At 39.7% G+C, this 15,048-nt stretch overlaps 1 protein-coding gene across 1 annotated transcript; it reads right to left on the bottom strand.

The window, feature by feature from the left end:
* Positions 1-5,002: 5,002 nt before the first annotated feature.
* col10a1a (collagen, type X, alpha 1a) lies at positions 5,003-9,920 on the bottom strand. Its single transcript, XM_061795423.1, has 3 exons — positions 9,764-9,920; positions 9,406-9,551; positions 5,003-7,522 (listed from the first exon to the last, which is right to left on the bottom strand). Exons 2-3 carry the CDS (start codon positions 9,533-9,535, stop codon positions 5,688-5,690), a joined length of 1,965 nt encoding a protein of 654 aa, XP_061651407.1. The 5' UTR covers positions 9,536-9,551; positions 9,764-9,920; the 3' UTR covers positions 5,003-5,687.
* Between the last annotated feature and the right edge of the window lie 5,128 nt (positions 9,921-15,048).

Genomic DNA, 15,048 nt, shown 5'->3' with positions numbered 1-15,048 from the left:
TTCTCAAGGGGAGCCCTCTGCGATGGGAGCTGTGGTGGGCCATGGCCGTGGGGGTCCCAGGTCGCTGTTTGTGCAGGTAGTACGCACCGGTGGATTGGAATCTGGTGCTGGTGCAGACGGCACCTTGAGTTGTTTTTTCCTCACTTGGACCACTTCCAAGACTCAGGTCCTTAAGTCATTACATCATTATTTTTTTTAAAATTTGATTTACACAGGCATATGGTATTTATCCTCTGTGCAAAATTACTAATATTACTGCATCTTACTGTGCTATTTATGTATTATGTAAGTATTATACTGCCCCTTGGTGGCCAAGGCGTGCACACCGGAGCAGACCAATATCAATGGGCAGTGAAGGATGAAATCATGATGCACTAACAACTCAATTCTCCACATTGTATTAAATGATCTTGTTACTTTATCTTTTTAGCAAGTATGCATGAATATTGAGTATAGGGTGCAATTTTTTTCATTATTATTTCTTGGGTGGTGTTTTTTGGGGGCAGCACGTGAATTGCGCAACTCACTCGCTTTTTATAAAGCTGTTTATGTCCTTACCGTTATGCACTGTGGTTAGTTTTTCCAAAATGCTGGTGCCATATAAACCCTGTGTGTCAATTTTGTCTGGTGGTGCGATGGTGAGATGTAAAATGTATCCCCCGGGTTGAAAAACTCGGCACTGCACTGCAAACGTTTGTTCGACCTCAGCGGCTAGATGGTTTGTATGTTTATTGCTTCAAGTATGATTATACGCGTTGACGTTTTCCCCGCAGTGAGACTAACACAATTATGCGGGCACATTCCTCAATAGTCGCCACACTTAGAGAACCAACCTGTAGTTTTGGGGGTCATAAATTACACAGTGGTTGTGTGCAAACATTTTTTTTACAGCGTCTGAGGTCACGGATGCTCCCGCCGCTGTCATGTTAGGATTGCATTTGCGTGAAAATGAATAAATACAAATAAACACCCCTGGCGAAATATGTGTTTTGGAAAATGGCAGGAAACGCATCTGGCGTGTTTATATCCACCCACAGCTACACGCCCATCTTCCCTGCATACTATCCATTTCCTCGGCACTGATCTTAACCCCAGCCGTGTGATGGCCGCAATACGCAGCTGGTGCTTTACCCATCATGTTTCTGTTCATGCCGCTTTTGTGGCTGCACACGTGGCCAACTCGGTTGTGTTGGCGCGCATCTCAAGACGTGGTCTGCCCCACACATGCAGACGTGAAGCTTACTAGCAAACCATACTGAATACTCACCAGTCTAGTATTATAACGTACACCCTAGTCCAGTGTTTCCCAACTTTTACTGAGCCAAGGCATATATTTTACAGAAAAAAAACTTGGAAGGACAATGCCAGCTGGTGTTGGTTTCCCAATCACCAATAAACCCCGTAGAAAAAGAACAAGGAGAGACAAAACATTAGCTGCAGTCTTGTTTTGTACTCGTATTTTCCGTGTTTGCAGGTTATGGTTTAATGTTGTTGGGTATTACACGAAATCTGGTCTTTTTTTTGGAGGGTCTGGAACGTAATAATTACATTTCCATTCATATCAATGGGGAAAGATGATTTGAGACACAAGTGTTTTGAGATACAATTGTGGTGATTGAACAAATTAAACTCGTATCTCAAGGCACCACTGTACTTTCTTTTTCTAATCGTGAACGGTTATCTTCAGCAATGATTTTACTATACGAAGCTGAGCTGTTGTAACACGTACAGAATGTGGCTTGGCATTGTCTTGCTGAAATAAGCAGGGAGGTCCCTGAAAACACGTTGCTTGGATGGCAGCATCTGTTGCTCCAAAACCTGTATGTTTCAGGGGCGCTCCTTTTATACCAAATCATGACACTCACCTGTTTCCAATTAACCTGTTCACCTATGGAATGTTCCAAACAGGTGTTTTTTGAAAATTCTTCAACTTTCCCAATCTTTTGTTGCCCCTGTCCTAGTTTTTGGGAGAATCTGTTGCAGGCATCCAATTCAAAATGAGAGAATATTTGCAAAAAAAACCAATAAAGTTAATCAGTTTTAACATTAACTATCTTATCTTTGTAGTGTATTCAATATAGGTTGAAAATGATTTTCATATCATTGTATTCTCTTTTTATTCATGTTTTACACAACATCCCACCTTCATTGGAATTGGGGTTTGTATATGATATGATGAATAAATATCTCGTAAAACGTGTACCCTTGATTCTTCAGCTGGACAAATCAAATCATATTATGGTTTTATTATCTGTTTTTCTTGAAAAAAAAACCCATAAAAACTAATAATAATAGTAAATGGTAACTTTTTTATTCCAAAAACGTAGTGTCTAAATTCATCTCAATTTACTCACAAATTTACTTAGTGTGAAATGTCTTAGCTTCGTGGAACACAAAGCGACTGTATTACTGATATTCTGTTATATGACTAGTAACAGGTGGATACACGGGTTAATTGTACATTCTGCATGTGTGCAAGTGTTCTGTCTCTCACCATTTTTTGCTGGCATAGATAGACGAGCAAAGTCCCGTGTAGACTACAAACTAACAAACAGAGGGACAAACAAACCCGAATATAGCATTTTCATTTTATTTATTTATTGGTGGACCGATTTGCCCCCACATCCAGAATCCAAATGCTATGGTCCTGTTGTCGTACATCATCCTCTATAAACCAGGAAGTAGCCTGCTTACTAACACTTTTGGTAGAGTGCCATTCGAGTGGTTGTTTCTCCTGTTCCAAACAAATGCAAAATGATCATAAACTATCAAAAGCTGTCATGATACATTCCAGTGAGTTACAGTAGACAATAATTTAGGCGTGCGGCTTGTGGAGTCAACCAAAAGGCAAAATCCTGTCTGGTCCCGTCTTGTCTGTATGTGTGTTTGTCTGTCTGTCTGTCTACTGCACCGACCACAGTGTCCCTCCAGTTTGTATCTGCCACTTTCCTCCCTGTTGGATTCAAGTCTAGGCTCTGGCTGAACTACTCAAGGACATTTAGAGCGGTTTCCTGAAGCCTCCAATTAAGCTGGAGAAACATCTCAAGGATGCGCAGCAGAAACAAGATGGACTCCATTTTGAGCATCATGGCAAAGGCTGTAAATACTTACGTACATGTGATTATTTATTGATTTGAATGTTTTTAAATATTCGTAAATATCTCCCCAAAACGTTTTTCACATTGTCATTATAGGGCGCTGTGTGTAGAATTTTGAGAGAGAAAAAAAAAAAAAGGTATTTAATTCATTTTGGTGAAAAGTGAAGCACTGTAATACTTTTTTAATGCACTTTATGTTAGATGGAAAATGAGGCCCATCAATTAGACTCTCACTTTGAACAAGAGCTGTAATTGCAGAAGATAATTTGAAAATGGCCGCAAGTTCAAATGTTACCAGTACAGGAAGAGGCACCAATTTCAACTTTGACCTTGTAGCCATTTTGTGTTAACATCGATAGAGTGCATGCAGTGACATTTGTTGGGCATGTTTATGAAATGAAGCCTTGCCTGGTAGACTGGTAGTCGTACTTTTCGGAGTGCCAAAAGTTCCATGCTCTCTCATTATGATAAATGACAAATAAGTAAAATAATAGAATATATTAATGATAATAAAATATGCGACCCTAGTGAGGATAAGCGATTCGGAAAATGGATGGATGCCTAATAATATACAACCCCAATTCCAATGAAGTTGGGATGTTGTGTTAAACATAAATAAAAACAGAATACAATGATTTGCAAATCATGTTCAACCTATATTTAATTGAATAGACTACAAAGACAAGATATTTAATGTTCAAACTGATAAACTTTATTGTTTTTAGAAAATAATCATGAACTTAGAATTTTATGGCTGCAACACGTTCCAAAAAAGCTGGGCCAGGGTCATGTTTACCACTGTGTTACATCACCTTTTCTTTTAACAACATTCAATAAACGTTAGGGAACTGAGGTCACTAATTGTTGAAGCTTTGTAGGTGGAATTCTTTCCCATTCTTGCTTGATGTACAGCTTCAGCTGTTCAACAGTCCGGGGTCTACGTTGTCGTATTTTACCATAAAATTCCAAGTTAATGATTATTTGCTAAAAACAATAAAGTTTATCAGTTTGAACATTATGTATCTTGTCTTTGCAGTGTATTCAATTAAATATAGGTTGAACATGATTTGCAAATCATTGTATTCTGTTTTTCTTTATGTTTAACACAATGTCCCAACTTCATTGGAATTGGGGTTCTATAAAAACAGGAATAGTTGAAGAAGTTATATTAATTGACCTATTTAGAAGCATAATGTAATGAATAAATTCAATTCCTTCTGACTGATGCTTCCTATGCTATTTTCAAAGTAATCATTTATATTGTTTATATTTCATTCATCCATTCATTTATATTGTTTATATTTATTTTATATATTTATTACTTATATAGTATTTATTATAATTATTTTATAAAAGAATTCATATTTTATAAAATATTTAAGTGTCACATAGTAAATGAATCGAATTTGTTTGACAGATTTTTTTCCATGCCATTTTCAAAGTAATAATTTACATTAATTTAGGTGTATGGTTGACTCATTGCTGCTGTTTTTCCCCAAAAAATAATTGCACCAAAATCTACCATTTATAAATTAAAATTTAACCGCCATTAAAAATGGTTACATAGTGAGTGAATCGAACTGCTTCGAGCAAAATTGGGACTTTCATATCATTTTCAAATCAGTCAATATTTAAACATGAATCCAAGAAATTGTATTAATTTTTCTCAATTAATTATTTAAAATATATCTTTCAAACTGTTTTAAATGTTTTATTCATAAAATATATTTATGAAATATTAATTATTTTTATTTTGATGTATAATTCCTTTATATTAACCAAAATCTACCATCAGTAATATTTAAGTACTCTAAGAAAATGTGATTTCACTGTTAAAAGTGCTGTTTATTCCCCACTACTTAAAATTATTTGGCTCATTTAAAAAGTGCTCCCAAGACAGAAAGTTATTGTTAAGACATCTTTTTATTTGAGTCAATAATGCTTTACATGACATAATGCATTTTAAGGGATATAAAATGGCGTTTGCAGCTCAGAGAGCGCTGCTGGTTTGACCATATTCTGGTTACTTATTTTTATTGATCACGGTCAATTTGACCATTTTGCCATTTCACAATATTCAAGTCATATACAAGAACAACAGTTACAATGTGTTGCACAAAAGGTATTGCTGTACTTTTTTTTAATAAGATTACTGGGCACTGGGACAAGAAATTAAAAAAAAAAAAAAAAAAAAAAGACAAGGTTGTACAAAAAACAAAGAAAAAAACAGACAAACTGTAAAGTCAGAATCACCGGTCAGAGTCTTTATAAAAAGAGTGGAAAAGAAAAGAAAAGAAAAAAACCCAGGACACAACACAGATATAACACCTCGGGTTCCCATGCTGTCTCCATTCCAAAAAGCAACTTGCGGGTCATGTTATGAATTGCTTTTCCCATCCCTGATCTCCTGTTTACATAAATTAGATTTTTTCCTTCTTCGAAGCACCTAGTTGTTGTTGTAGTTTTCAAGTCGACATGCTTCTATTCCTCAAAGACAGGAGTCAACCGTAAGGTTGACTCTTGGTTGGAGCAATAGAGAGCACATTTAGTTGGTTGGCTGTTGGGTTTCGCATCTCGGGGACCGACCTATCACGTTGAGGCGATCAGGAAGCCAGAGAAGGAGCAGTGCACGTTCTCGGCGGCGAAGACTCCGTTGGCCTCCTCGTCGGGGATCTGCACGTACACGGTGTCCTGCTCATTCAGCAGGAGCACGGCGCTACCGGACATCTGGTCAAGGAAGCCCTTATTGTACTCGTCGTAAGAGAACATGACGGGCTGGTCGTTCTTGTAGAGGGCCACCAGGGCATGGGCGCCGTTCACGTGGATGCTGTAGGAGAAGTAATAAACTCCTGGGATCTGGCATGTGAAGATGCCGGAATCAGGGTCGTAGTGGTTCTCGGCATTGTACACGATGTGGTCGAACTTGATGGGGCTGCCGGAGGCCGGGTAGGGAGTGGTTAGAGCTGCTGTGAAAGCAGACATGGGGGCCTTGACCATCACCTCAGTCATTCCCATTCCCATACCTTTCTCAAAGATCACCTCACCGGGTGGTCCTGGGAGGCCGGGAGGGCCGGCGGGACCGGGCTCTCCGTCAGCACCGCTCTCGCCAGGCAGACCGGGGGCGCCCTGAGGTCCAGAGACGCCTTTAGCGGCGATGCCAGCGGGGCCAGGAGCTCCAGGGAGACCTGGGTGTCCCTTGTGGCCAGGAGCACCGGCGGGACCCTGAGGTCCAGAAGGTCCACGGGCACCAGTGCCTCCGTCAGCACCAGCAGCACCGGGCTCACCAGCGCGGCCAGGGAGACCTTTGGGTCCAGCAGGACCAGGAATACCTGGGGCCCCTGGGGTACCGTGGGGACCAACGGGACCCTTCTCACCAGTGGCTCCAGTGGCTCCTCTGGCTCCAGCAGGACCAGCTGGGCCGGTGTAACCCTGTTTGCCTTGGAAACCTTGTGGTCCCATCTCTCCCTTGTTGCCCTTGGCTCCTGGAGCTCCGGTGGCACCGGTGTCACCCTTGGGACCAGCAGCACCAGACTCACCTGGGAAACCTCTTACACCCGCTGGGCCCATAGGACCAGTAGCTCCAGTGGCACCAGTGGCACCGGTATATCCGGTAGGACCTTGCTCACCCTTGGGACCAGTGGCCCCTGGGCTGCCAGTAAAGCCTCTCTCTCCCTTCTCTCCATTAGCACCTGGCTTTCCATATCCTGGGACTCCTGGGGCTCCAGTGGCTCCAGCAGGTCCTTGGTTGCCTTTTTGTCCAGCTGAGCCAGGCAGGCCTGGGGCACCGTTATCACCGGGTTTGCCAGCAGAACCTACTCCGGGGGCTCCAGTGTGTCCCTTGGGTCCCTGTGGTCCCATGGAACCAGGGGCACCATCTCTACCTGGGCTACCTGACTTTCCTGGCTCACCGGGCATACCTGACTTTCCTGGCTTGCCAACTCCAGACTGACCTGGAGCTCCAGTTGGTCCCATTGGTCCCATTGGCCCTGTGGCACCGTGGGGTCCTTGAATTCCTACACCTCTATCACCCTTGGGACCTGGGAGGCCAGGAACACCGGGATGTCCTTTCAGACCAGACTCTCCTCTTGGTCCCATTGCTCCAGGAAGACCAGAGGGTCCGGGCTTGCCAGTAGAGGAGAGGCCGGCGGGTCCGGGGCCTCCAGGAGAACCGGGAGCACCCCTGGGTCCCTGAGCTCCGGTGGCACCGGTGTGTCCTTTCTCACCAGTTGCTCCGGGGATACCGGGTTTGCCGGGTCCGCCGGGGGTTCCGGATTTGCCAGTGATGGAACGACCGGGAGATCCAGGAGGTCCGGGAGGTCCATGAGGTCCTGGATGGCCGACGCCGCTCTTACCTGCAGGGCCAGGGGCGCCGGGAGGGCCAACGGGGCCAGGCTCACCTGGAATACCAGGCTCACCTGCCACCACTGTAAAAAGTCACACACACAAAAAAAACAACAACATCGTCAGCGAAGAGAAAAGAGGGGAAAAAACGACAATCTCACTTGTTAGTAGTAGTAGTACCAAAAATATGGTAATGGACTACAAACATAGCTACAGGACTACAAACGAATCCAACAGGTCACTTCATGTGAGCATGAGTACCTTTAACAGGAAACACATTTTAAGTATTTTATTTGTATTAATCATTTCTCATTTATAAACTATGTGTTATTAAAATTATGTTTATATTTTGATACATTTTGAAAGATTGTGAAAGTAAAGGTTATAACAAGGATCATATTTTCAGAAGTTGTGAGAGCATCCCAAGTAAAAAAATATTAAATAGTAAATAAAAAAAGCACGATGATGGTGGAAGTCATTTAAAAAAAACTACTTTTTTATTGTAATAGCCTTTTCACTTTTCCACTTTTAAAAAAAATGATAATCTATTTTATACAATTTTTCAAGGTATATTATTTATTTATTTATTTAACCCTTTTTTGTAATCTATGTACGGCAATTGAGAACAGATTCTCATTTGCAATGCTGACCTGGCAGCAGACAGCAGAGTAAAACAAAGCAATATCAAAGCAAGTATAAATACATAGATGACAACTGTACAGTTTGAATTTGTTTGTTGTAGTCAAATACTATTTTTTGAATCTTAAAATGTACAATAAAATGAAATATAGCAAGTATATAATAGCATAAGTCAGTGGTCCTCAACTGTTGTCACCCTGCGACCCGCATTTTCCTTTTGTTGCAAAGTTGTTACCCACTTTTATAGACGTGAAAACCAATCAATAATTTTGGGGTTTAAAGATAACCTTTGAAAACACGTACAGTATATTATATTTTTAAATGCCATTTCAAATGTTGGCTGTACCACCAAAGGCATATTGCTTGCCATGATATCTGCCAGCCAAAGGCTGAGCTGGACCGTATTTGTTTACAGAAGATTTGTCACTTTTTTTGTTAATGTTCTATGTGGGAACTTGGTACGCCTCTATACTGTGCCGAAAAAATCAGAATAGGAGTACAGCTGTTTAATAGCTGTTCACGACCCACTTCTAGATCCCAACCCACCAGTTGATATCCACTAGTATAAAGGATACCATATATGTTTTATCCAATTGCTACTGTGATGGTAACCACTAGTCAAAAGCTTGTTATTAACTCTGAAACAGTCGCCTGAATGACAGGGAGTGCTGCTTTTTGTTTTATTTTTACTTTGTTTAATGTCTGCCCTTTTTAATGTGGTCTCATTAAGACTCACAGTGCTCGGAATAAAGCCCGGCAGATGTGTCCTCCCCCTCTGTGGCACACCCAGACAAACAAACCACACTGCTGCTGCTGGCTAACTGGGCTCCAATTTGTCAATGCCAAAATAGCAGCTTGTTTGCTGTCTGCGAGGCTAGGAAAATAATACAAATCATAAAAATGACCTGCGTCAAGGTTTTCCTTACTCTGCTTTACTTAATACAGTAGGCCTCCCTTGGGTTAAAATAAGTATTATAACCTATCTGTATATATCATTGTGAAGATTAGTAGCAATAATGGAAATGACCTGCATAAAGATTTTCCTGAATATGCCTTCCTTAATATGCCTCCTGGGGTTAAAATAAGTATCATAGACTGTCTGTATCTATCTCTGAGAGGATTATCAGTTAAAAAACAATAAAAATGACCTGCATCAAGATTTTCCTGAATATGCCTCCTGGGGTTAAAATAAGTATCATTGCCTATCTGTATCTGTCTCGATGAAGATTTAGAGCAATCAAAACTACAAATGTTTCATTACGAGGATAGTGTCAAACTTTACAAAAGTCCCAGCCCATAACTGGCCGTTTTCGGCGGATTTTCTTACCCTGGCCCTTGACATGGTAAGGCTCGTACTGGGGGGCGGCCTTCACCACTTTCTTGACCACGTAGCTCTTGCCGTGGCCTGCGACCAGGGCGGCCATGAGGAGGACGATGCTGGCGACGCGGATGTCCATCTTCCTCGGGCAAAACCTGCAAAGGAACGATTCGCTTTAAAAAACAAAAACAAAACATGCACAAGAGTTGTATCGCAGCTGCAAAAACTTGAACAACTAAGTCCACCCTGCATGATGCTCAAAGTTAAGCAATCCCCCCCACCCCCTAAATACTGAACTAACATTGACGGAAGAAACAGCCCTGGGATGCTGATTGCATCCATAAAACAAATAAACAAAGACACCTACCGACACCAAATTTGGGGGAAAAATTAAAAACCAATCTCCTCAGCACCAGTGAGCTGCTGGTGCTTCTGTATATCCTTTGGCTTGGAGCACAACTGAGGATATGCTGCTTTCCCTGTCAAGGTTGCGAGTATTTATACCATATCTGCCCATAAGCATCATTACAACAACAAAAAAAAAGCAAGAAAAAAAAAATTCCCCACCATGCAAGTACCTCCCTCCTCAAAAACAAGCAGAGCTGTAATTAGCAGGCAGATCTGCCCAAAACGGGCATGTCACACCAGGGTGCCTCCACGTCTTGAAAAAGCCAGACACATGATGATTATCACTTTTTTTTTTTTTTTTTTTTTTTTTTGAGAAAGTTCTTTTGAACAATACAACAATGCACAAAGAGTGCAGAGAGACGCTGCGGCCACAAAATAAAAGTTACGACAAGTTTTTTTTTTTTTTTTTTTTTTTATCGTTACATTGAATGTATTCATAAAAAGTCATTACGAAAGGCATGATCGTTTTTCTTTTTTTGGTGGTTGTTTTTACACTTTAATTTCATTTTGTTAAACTTGACTTGAGTTTATTTAATTGTTGCATTTTATTACATGCAACAATTACATACATTTTTTTCTTTGTTTTCACACCATTTAGATTAATGTACTGAATTACACTTTTTCTTTTTTTACATCTTGATTCGATTAGATGTAATATATTTAATGATACTTTTTAATTTACTTCTTTTTAGTCTTTAAATTTTATTTGGTAGAAAGAGATCTTATTCTATTTTATTTGTTTTATTACATATATTTGATATAATTTACTTTTCTATTTTTTTTGTTTTCTGGAAATCCTATAGCATAGCAAAGCTGCTGACAGGGAAAAAGTTGTGACACCGTTTTCATTTAAAAAAATGTAATCTGATTTTAATTTCATGACATTTTCATTTTAATTTAACATTGAATTTAATATTTAAAAAATGTAAATAGATAATAGGCTTGAAAAACATTTTAAAAAAACTTTTTGTTGTTATTTGTTAGCCTTTAGTTTATTTTATTTTCTAGGAATAGCATAACAAAGCTGCAGCGTGGGAAAAGTCATAACACTTTTTATTTTCTTTAAATTCAATTTAACTGTAAAAGATTTGACATTGATTTTAGACTTTTTTGCATTTTAATTTAACATATAATTTAATAAATATTTAATATTAAAAAAATGAATTAGCTTTTTTTTGACACTTTTCCTTTTTAGTTTTGTTTTTGAATTTGATTAATTTAAATGTATTCTGTTCCCTGGAGTTCATGTTTACAGGACACCTCCCGCTGTACAAATACGCCAACGTCTTAAAATACTAGCCACTAATCTATTTTAAAAAGACAGGTCCAAATCGGTAGTGGCTCGTTTATTTGTCCACAAATCCCACATGTATGCACAGTGTCTGCAACATTTACATGATGAACCTTTCTGACTGTCTGGACTCATCGGACCCTGTCGGACAAACAGGACGGGATGCTTAGTGTCAAGAAACACTCATTTTTAATGTACGCTACAGTCCTGTGTCTTTAACTTTATTGTTATTAAAGCTTGCTTGTGTTTATCCCCTTGGAAAGAGGCAGTTAAACTAGGAGCCTTGGAGATGCTACTGTCTGGCAGGCTCCTCGGTGTAGTAACGTTTTTGAACGCCAAATGGCAGCAAAAACAGCAGAGGAGGGATAGATCCTGTTTTGTAGTATGTGAATTGAGAGTGCAAATGAAATCAAAAGAGCAAAGTAATAGTCTTTTGGACAAAGACGACCCCCCCCCCCCCAAAAAAAAAACAAAAACAAAACAAAAATAAATAAATAAGAACACTTAGCCACAGACCCCAAAAAATAAGTCACTTCTACATAGACACCCCACAAAATAAAAAAAAAATGTACACAGCGATCTGGCAAAATAAGGCAGTTTTACCTAAATAACCCTCAAAATATGCCACTTTTAACAGAGACACCCCAAAATAAGACACTTTTACATAGAGACCAGTAGCGTGCAAAGAGGGAGGGGTGATGGGGGGGGGGGGGGGGGGCATCAACCTTTGGACATTAAAACCATCCTCCCCACCGTTAACGATTGGTTTTCGGTGGGGTGCGTCACCAGCGTTGTGTGTCCCGGGCACCAACACACCTTTGCACGTCACTGACAGAGATCCCAGAAAATATACCAGTTTTACCTAACGATCCCTCAAAATAAGCCACTTTTATACGCAGACTCGACAAGCCAATCCACTTTTACACTGAATCCCTACAAAGTAAGCCAGTTTTACACAAAGACCCCACAAAATAAGCCATTTTAGATCGAGACCTGGCAACCCAAGCCACTCACACAGAGGTCACGCCAAATTTGTCTGGTTTCTTTTGAGAATTTTTTTTTTAGACACCTCGCAGAAGAAGCCAGTTTTATACTGACCCTACAAAATAAGTCACTTTCACACATTGACCCTGCAAAATAAGACACTTTTATACAGAGGCTCCATATGTATATATATATATATATTTTTTTTAACACAGAGACCCACTGAATAAGCCATTTTACACAATAAATTAATTAATAATCTGACAGGAAAAGACCCATAACGGAGATTTCATCCATCTTGGATTCCCTCCATTACAGTTCATGTATAAGGTGAGTCAAATTATTATTTTTGACTATTTTCTGGGTCCATAGCGGCGTTGGGAGCGAATAAGCCGACGCGAGCGGGTGGGGAAACGCCTACAATTACGGCCGCATTTCTGGTGGTTTGCAGTGTTGTATTTCCTCCCGCCGTATTATCTTTCTTCATCCTCCACCTCGCAATGCTTTGACACAGTCCAGCTGTAATTTCTCCATTCTGGAGCACTGCCGCATAGGAAATGCCCACACCCAAATAATCACATGTTCTAAAACACACAAGTGACCATAAATGATGCGTGTAGACTTTTCCTCGAGATGGCTGATCTATTTAGAGTGCATACCCCCCCCGCACCCGACCTCCTCACTTGTTCTCAAGCCTCCTGACATGGCATGTATTTACATGACAGCCATCTTTCTTCAGCAGCTTATTTAAAGATTCAGCAGCAGTTTTGTTTATGTAAATGAGGGCACATTATACGGAATTTTGCTGAAGTGCTACCTTGCTGACGTGGGTCTCGTGGCGTCGGCAAGATCTGGATCGACGGCACAGGCAATATGTATGAGTTGCTAACTAATTAAATAACCAACTAACTAACTAATGAGGTGGCTAGTCCCAGAAAGTCACCTAAAAAGCGAGCTAGCTAGCTAGGCTTGTGGAAAGCTTTGTAATGAATGAACTAGCTGACTAACTAACTAATGAGCAAGCTATGCCCGTTTATGTTTTCAAAACTAAGTAACTAACTAAATAACGAAAATCCCAAATCTAAAGACATAATCAGAGATTTTATATAAAGCCTTATCGCCTAGCCCTATGACTAATGAACTAACAAACTTACTAACAAATTGACAAGCAAGCTAGCTAGGTCCGTGAAAAGCTTTGGGAAAATTGGTTATGTCGTTTTTTGTTTCTCCCCCGCACCCCTAAATGACTGACTTACTAACTAATAAGAGTATCCCATATGTATGTATGTATATGTTTTGCTGCTTTTTAGCCAGTAAACTGAACTTTTGTTTGGCCTTAACAGTCATTAACCACCACGTTTTTTTCTTGAGCCACCAATTTTTATATGGACTATTTTAGAATAGTTGAAATGACAGAGCAGCAAAGGGTGGAGCGAGGACTCGAAAAATGTTTTTAAAAAAATCCTCCCCGCGTGTTTATTTATGCGTTCAAACATGGCGATGGAAGTCGTCCGTTTTTAGGCCTCCAAACAGTTTTTTAAGCTGGAAAAATAACAACATGCATCTGCATCTGCATGCTCCGTCTGTAAAGGGACTTTCATGCTGAAATTTGGAACCCGAGTCAACATTGGATGACTAGAATTAAATATCCAACCTTGTTTTTACCGTCGCCTGCATTTATTTTTCCGAGCAAACAAGGTGGTTCCTGAAAAAGAAAAAAAAAAAAAGTAGCGAGTGTACAGCACGAGGCTCACTCTGCACAGGTCATTACCGCACCGCAGCTCTTTTAATGTGGTCTGTGACTTCATTGTGAAGAACCACGAGGGACCAGGTTCAAAGCGAAGACCAGGTCTTGTACTTGTACAACAATGTCCATGCAACATCCAGCTACATGTTATGTGACATCAGCCAATAGGAGACACGTCCGAACCTGCAGCTTCACATGACATCACTTTGTGGAGAAACATAGCAGTCTTGATAACTTTCACTTTAGAATAGAATTTGATTGACTGACTAACTAGCTAACTAACTAACTAACTTTGTCTCTCAGTGACGGTAAACCACATTACAAGAATGTTAAAATATTACTCAAAACATCACGTGTGCAGTTAATAATGTTTTCATGCCAAACACTAACTAACTGACTGACTGGGTGACTGACTCATTCTTAGAATGTAGTTGGCTATTAAACATTACACAGTGAAGAAAGTCAAAATGTTACACTTGTAGAGTTAATACAGGTTTAATGTTGACACCTAACTTACTGACTGACACACCCAATGCGAAACGCAATAGACAAGCTAATGGAACTAGCACCGCTACTGCGGTAGTAACCTTAAAACAACTGATATTTAAACACAAAACATACACAGAGAGCATATAACAATACTCACAAGCATATATTCTTTATTCGTTGACTAATATTACTGCAACTTGTGCACTGAATTAAAGTATAAAATCACGATGCAGAAAATGTTAATTATTTTAATTAATTTGTTATTACTGTATGTTTTTATAGAGTATAATAGTGTAGAGGGCTATTTCTCTCATCAAAAAAACACATTATACATTGTATTTGCGGAAGGAAAGGATCAATGGGATTTGCATTCATATCTATGAAGAAAGTTGATTTGAGATACAATTTGTTTGAGTTATGATCGTGGTCCTGAATAAATTAAACTCATAAGTTAATAGACCACTGTACATTAATTTCTTCGTAACTAAACTGATTTTGCAGAAAGTGTAAGGGTACAATTTGCGGTTTTCTAAGACAAACAAACAAACAAACAAAAAACAACAAAAACAAGAACACTTTTTGTTCTACATGTTAAAGCTGTCTCTATGACCTGACAGGAGAATATTATTAAAATGATCGTTTGAAAAATCATCCCTCTCTGGCTCCATCTAATGCCTTTAATTTGATTTGAAAAAAATATATTTTAAAATATGGTATAGTTGGACAAGAATAG

The sequence above is a fragment of the Phyllopteryx taeniolatus genome, chromosome 13 (genome assembly GCF_024500385.1).
Source record: "Phyllopteryx taeniolatus isolate TA_2022b chromosome 13, UOR_Ptae_1.2, whole genome shotgun sequence".
Taxonomy (NCBI): Eukaryota; Metazoa; Chordata; class Actinopteri; order Syngnathiformes; family Syngnathidae; genus Phyllopteryx; species Phyllopteryx taeniolatus.
This window is presented reverse-complemented; position numbering and strand designations above follow the sequence as displayed.

Excerpts from the sequence above, each read along its gene's own strand:
- col10a1a (XM_061795423.1), bottom strand. The coding sequence starts at position 9,535 with ATGGACATCCGCGTCGCCAGCATCGTCCTCCTCATGGCCGCCCTGGTC. Across the intron at positions 7,523-9,405 it reads TTACCATGTCAAGGGCCAGG|TGGTGGCAGGTGAGCCTGGT; the intron begins GTAAGAAAATCC and ends GACTTTTTACAG.